Genomic DNA, 6,017 nt, shown 5'->3' with positions numbered 1-6,017 from the left:
GGGACCCAGCACCTCGGGGACGTCGGCGAGGGGCTGCCAGGGCGCTGGGGGGGCCCGGGGTGGGGGGGACACGACCCCGGGGGGGGCAGTGCCAGGTCCCCCCCCCGGCCACCCCAGGGAGCTGTCCGGCCGGGACCCGCCCGGTGCCATTCTTGTCGGCTCTTTACCCCGAAACCGGCACCCGCCCCGGACGCCGCTTCCTCTGGGGGGGGCCCAGGTGTCCGGGCGGGAAGGGAAGCGCCGGCGGGGGCGGTCGCGGCGCGGGGTGGGGAGGGAGCGCTGGGCCGTGCCGAGCCGAGCCAGGCCGGGCCGTCCCTCCCTCCCTCCCTCCCTCTCCGCGTCCCTTCCCACCGCGCGGCGCCCGTCGCCGGCCGCCGGCACCGCGGCACAGCCAGCGGGACCCAGGCGTCCGGGGCCATGGGTGCCGCAGCCCCGTGGAGCGCCGCGCTGCTGGCAGGTGAGCGCCCGCCGTCCCCGATCGTCCCCGCCACCGTCCCCGCCGCCGCCGCGCTGACACCCACCCTGCCGCCCGCAGCCGCCGTGCTGGGCTGTTGCCTGCGGCCTGCGCCGGGCCAGCGCACCACCTTCGCCCTGCACCGCCAGCCCGACCCCGCCGCGGCCGGCGACACCGTCGACTTCAATCTGCAGCCGCCGCCGGGCAACTTTGTGCTTTGCGTCTGGTACCGGGCGCTGGACACGGTGCAGAGCAGCGAGATCTTCAGCTACTTGCCGTCCCCCRACGGCAGCGGCAACGCCACGCAGATCGACGGGCCAGCGGCCACGGGCCGCGAGAATGGCGGCCCCGGCTGCTCCCTGCGCATCCGCGACCTGCGCGCCACCGATGCCGGGCCCTACACCGTGCAGCTCCGGAGCCCCAACAGCATCACCGCCACCACCAACCTCACCGTCTATGGTCAGTGCCCGGTGCCCTGAAACGGCCCTGAGCCCCCAAAACCAGCTCTGGTGCTGCAAAACCAGCTCTGAGCCCCTGAAACCGGCCCTGAGCCCCCCAAAACAGGCCCCGGTGCTGCAAAACCAGCCCTGACACCCCCAAAAACGGCCCTGAGCCCCCCCAAAACCGGCTCCGGTGCCCCAAAACTGGCTCTCAGCCCCCAAAACTGGCTCTCAGCCCCCAAAACCAGCCTTGGTGCTGCAAAACTGGCCCTGAGCTGCCACAAACCAGCCCTGAGCCCCCCAAACCATCCCTGATGCCCCAAAGCAGCCCTGACGCCCGGCTCTCCGGCGTCCCAACCTGCTCCTGCTCCCACTCCTGCCGCGGGTCTCCCAGCCCTGGGGCGCCGGCCGCCTCCGGCCGCGGCGGGGAGACTTCCCGAAAAGCACGGTGGCGCCTTGTCCCTTCCTTCCCTCCGCCGCCCCCCCAGGGCGCGTTCCGGAGCCAGGGCGGCTCCCGCTTGGYGGCACCTCGGGATGCTGCCCGGAGCAAAGGGCGCTGCGGGGCCGGGTGCCGATCCCCGTGTCCCCGCGTCCGCCCCAGCGCCCGCGTCTCCCAGCCTCCGACAYGGTTCCTAAACGCGACAGGTGAATCATTAACAGCGGCCGGGCCGCTCGGCTGCACTTCCTGCTGGCGTGGGGCTGCCCCGGCGCTGGTTTTCCCCCCGGCTCCCCGGGGGATTTGCGCCCGGCTCACGCCAGAGCCCGTCGGCATGCGGGCGAGTTTTCGGGGCCACACAGCCGGGCGGATCTGCACTCCGGCTGTGGAAGGATGGGAGAGGTGCCACGGGGGCACCTGGGGACGCTCCCGGCCCTCCCTCCGCCCCGCGGTGTTTCCCGGCTCCCGGGTCGGAAATGCCGGCCCCGCCAGGGACGGATGTCCTGGCTCCTCGTGGCTCCCTGCCCGGCCCTGTGGCGGCTGCTGCCACCCCCCGCCGCAGCCCCGTCACCCGCGCCGGGACCACGGGGGCCTGGGAGCACCTCGGCCCGGCGCAGCAGGCGCCTGCGTCTGCCAGCCCCAAACCCCTGCGGGCAGGCAGAGCCGGAACAGCTCTGTCCCCAGAGCTGCGGGTCTGCGGCGAGTAGCCGGGCGCCGCCGTCCATCCGTACATCTGCCGGGGCTGCAGCTGACGCCGTCTTTCCACCTTATCTTGCAGAACTGCTGCCGCAGCCCTCGGTGACGCCCCGAAATGTGACAGTGACGGAGAACGGCTCCTTTGCCCTGTCCTGTGAGCGCCCCGCCGGCACTGAGACTCTGCTGTGGCTGCGGGACGGGGCGCCGCTGGTGGCCGGCGGGCGCCTGGCACTCTCCGAGGGCAACCGCACGCTGACGGCCGCGGCGGCCGCCCGCGCCGACACCGGTGCCTACGCCTGCGAGGCCCAAAACCCTGTGAGCAGCAACCGCAGTGAGGCCGCCGCTGTCACAGTCACCTGTGAGTCCCCGCGTCCCCCTGCCGCGTCCCTTCACCGCGCTGCCGTGCCATGTGCTCCTGCCGCATCCCCATGCCGCATCCCTGCCTTGTCCTTGCATTGACTCCTCCTGCTGCATCCCCCTCCCGTATCCCTGTGCCATGACCCTGTGCCACATCCCTCCCTCATGTCCCCCACCATGTCCCCCTGCGCCGCATCCCCAGAGCACATCCCTGCACCGCGTCCCTGCCTTGTCCCTGCACTGCCTCCTCCTGCTGCGTCCCCCTGCCGTGACCCTGTGCCATGTCCCTGTGCCACATCCCTCCATCATGTCCCCCGCCACGTCCCCCTGCCATGTCCTCCTGCTACGACCCTGTGCTGCATCCCCAGACCATGTCCCTGCACCACGTCCCCCTGCCGCATCCCTGCGCCGTGTCCCTGTGCCACATCCCTCCTTCGTGTCCCCCTGCCATGTCCCCGTGCTGCATCCCCAGACCACGTCCTTGCACCGTGTCCCCCTGCCATGACCCTGTGCCGTGTCCCTGTGCCACATCCCTCCATTGTGCCCCCCACCACATCCCCCTGCCGCATGCCTGTGCCGTGACCCTGTGCCGCGTCCCYTGCCGCATCCCTGCACCACGTCCCCCCCCACATCCCCCTGACACGTTCCTTCACTGCGTCCCCGTGCCACGTCCCCRTGCCGTGTCCCTGCATCATGTGTTCCTGCCACATCCCTCCACCACGTCTCTGTGCTGCATTCCTGTGCTGCGTCCCTCTGCCGCATCCCTTTGCCATGTCCCCCTGCCACATCCTCGTGCCACCTCCCTCCATGATGTCCCCCTGCAACATCTCCCTGCCGTGTCCCTGCGCTGCGTCCCCCTGATGCATTTCTCCACTGCGTCCCCATACCACATCCCTGCACTGTTTCCCTGACATGTCTTCCTGCTGYGTCCCCTTGCTGTGTCCCCATGCCACCTCCCTCCATCACGTCCCCCTGCCGCATCCCTGTACTGCGTCCCTGCGCCTGTCCCCGCGCCGCCTCCCCGCGCCACTCAGCCGTGCGCCCGCAGACGGGCCCGACGCCGCCACCGTGTCACCGCCGAGCCCTGTGCGGGCGCCGCTGGGCTCCCACGTGGAGCTGGCCTGCGCGGCCGACGCCGTCCCGCCACCGCGCTACGCCTGGACCTTCGGCAACACCACGCTGGGCCGCGAGAGCCGCCTGGCCTTCGTCTTCGGGGCCGCAGCGCAGGCCGGCGAGTACCGCTGCGTGGCCACCAACCCTGTGCTGCACCGCGCTGCCGCCGCCACCGCCCTCCTGCTGCAGCCCCCGCAGCCCGGTGAGCCGGGGACCCGCCGCGGCACACGGGGACGGGGGCTCCCGCAGGGTGTCCCTGCTCTCGCAGGGACAGGCACCGGCTGTGGCATGTCCCTCATCGTCGGGGTCCAGCTGCGCCATGTCCCTGCTCCCGCAGGGACAGGATCCGGCTGTGGGATGTCCCTGGCCTGGCCGTGGGGTGTCCCTGCTCCCTTGGGGACAGGGTTCGGCCATGGGTCATCCCTGGTCCTTTTAGCCTGGCCATGGAGCGTCTCTGCTCCCTCGGGGCAGGATCCGGCCACGGGGTGTCCCCGGTCCTTGGGGTCTGGCCATGGGGCGTCCCTGGTTCTTGGGGACATGATCTGGCCACAGGACCTCCTTGGTCCTTTTACCCTGGCCGTGGGGCATTGCTGGTCCTCGGGGGGGGGCTGCCAGCAGCCCTGCTGATGCCCCCCCTGCGCGCAGGTGTGAGCGCCGGGACAGTGGCCGGGGCAGTGGTGGGGACGCTGCTGGCCCTGGGGCTGCTGGGGGCCGCCGGGTACCTGCTGTGGCGCCGGGCGCGGGGCCGATCCGGGGGGGGGCCGAGGGGGGCGTCCGCACGCCCTGCACCCTCCCCCGCCGCCCCCGCTGCCCCCACCCGTGGTGAGTGCAGCCTGGGGACAGGGGGTGGATTGGGGTGTCCCCCACACCCTGCGGGTCCTGGGGATGGGGGGGATGGACTTGGGGTCCCCCTGACCCCCCCGTGCATCCTGGGGATGGGGGGGGCAGATTGGGGTGCCTCCCACCCCCCTGCGGGTCCTGGGGATGGGGGGGGGCGGATTGGGGTGCCCCCCGCCCCCCTGCAGGTCCTGGGGTGCCCCTGACCCCCCTGTGGGTCCTGGGGATGGGAGTGGTGGTCCCAGGCTCCCTTCGCTCCCTCCTGTGCGTCCTGGGGTCCCCTTAATCCCCCTGCGTGTCCCAGGGATGGGGGGGATGGTCCCAGGGTCCCCTTAGCCCCCCGTGGGTCCTGGGGTCCCCCCCGACCCCCCTGCACATCCCGGGGTCCCCTTAACACCCCTGTGGGTCCTGAGGTCCCCCCGACTCCGCGTCTCTCTCCCGCAGAGCACCCAAGCACCAACGGCTGCCCCGGCACGGTAAGGGGTGCCACGCCCGGATGCCTGGGCCCCCTGGTTCGGGGAGGGTGGGGGGCAGCCCGGACGCCTGGGCCCCCTCCCTGGTCCTGATGGGGCTGGTGGGGGGAGCCTGAACCCCTGGGTGCCCCGGGCCCAGACGCGTGGGCCCCCTGGCTTGGAGAGGGTGAGGGGCGCCCGGACCCCTGGGTCCCCCTGGCTCGGGGAGGGTGGGGGGTGGCCTGGACACCGGGGCCCCGCTGCCCAGCCGGCCGCTGCCCGCAGGAGGAGGAGATCAAGTACTCGACATTGGCGTTTGGGGCCGGGGCCGCCCTGGGGGCCGCAGCACGCGCCCCCCCCCGCGACGGCACCACCATCTACTGCGAGGTGAAGCGGACGTGAGGGGCCCGGACGCCTGGGCCCCCTGGCGGGCGCAGGGCACCTGGTCCCCCCCGCCACTGCGGGGGCCAGGTGCCCCCCCGGGGCTGCGGTGCGCTGGGCTGGCCGCTGTAATAAAGCAACTCCTGAGGAGAACCAGCCTCGCACACGCTCGTGACACGCGCACTCAGGATGCACACACTCATGACACGTGCTTGTGACGCACGCACTCGTGAGGCATGTGCTCATGCCACATGTGCTCGTGCCACACGTGTTCACAGGCCCTCGCACATGCTCGTGACACGCAGGCTCAGGACGTGCTCGCAACCCTTTGCACACGCCGGCGTCGTGCGTGCGCCCCCTTCACGGACCCAGCACGAAAGGACGAGCCCAGACGCCTGGGCCCTGCTGCGCTGGGCGCCTCCCCGGGCACCAGAGATCCCTGCGGTCTGGAGGGGGACGTGGGTCGTGGCCGCCCCCACTGCTCCCCGAGTGCAGAGGGAGCCCAGGCGTCCAGGGGCCTCCCGGTGCTGCCCCCCCATGGGCCCAGGCGTCCGGGTCTGGAAGAGCCGCTTAGACGCGCCCCCACCCTGGGCGCCAGGGCCCCTCCTGGACCCACTGGCCACGCAAGCACCATGCACACGCGTGTTGCATGACAGCCGTGCCACATGCACTGCATGCATGTGGGTCTACATGTGTGTGCATGAGCTTTGCACACCAAAGCATGCACACACCCCGTGTGTGCAGGTGCATGCACACGCGTGTGCACACGGGCCCTGAATGCACACACAYGTGCACATGGGTCCTGCATGCCCACACATGTGTGTGCACATGGGCCCTGCATGTCTGCACAC

The 6,017-nt window shown here is 71.9% G+C and overlaps 1 protein-coding gene across 1 annotated transcript in view; it reads left to right on the top strand.

Annotated features, from left to right (window-relative positions):
- The window catches only part of LOC112971752 (carcinoembryonic antigen-related cell adhesion molecule 5-like), a 7,102-nt gene extending 1,794 nt beyond the window's left edge, over nt 1-5,308 (top strand). Inside the window, exons 3-8 of the mRNA XM_026077453.1 lie at nt 536-913; nt 2,109-2,384; nt 3,432-3,698; nt 4,142-4,318; nt 4,778-4,809; nt 5,071-5,308. Of these exons, the coding sequence (XP_025933238.1) occupies nt 536-913; nt 2,109-2,384; nt 3,432-3,698; nt 4,142-4,318; nt 4,778-4,809; nt 5,071-5,187 (1,247 nt within the window). The 3' untranslated portion in view covers nt 5,188-5,308. The remainder of the gene's footprint in view (nt 1-535; nt 914-2,108; nt 2,385-3,431; nt 3,699-4,141; nt 4,319-4,777; nt 4,810-5,070) is intronic.
- Nucleotides 5,309-6,017: the final 709 nt, after the last annotated feature.

This window comes from Apteryx rowi, unplaced genomic scaffold, assembly GCF_003343035.1.
Source record: "Apteryx rowi isolate R43461 unplaced genomic scaffold, aptRow1 scaffold_1113, whole genome shotgun sequence".
NCBI lineage: Eukaryota > Metazoa > Chordata > Aves > Apterygiformes > Apterygidae > Apteryx > Apteryx rowi.
The sequence above is the reverse complement of the archived record's forward strand: the minus strand, read 5'-3'. Positions and strand labels throughout refer to the sequence as shown.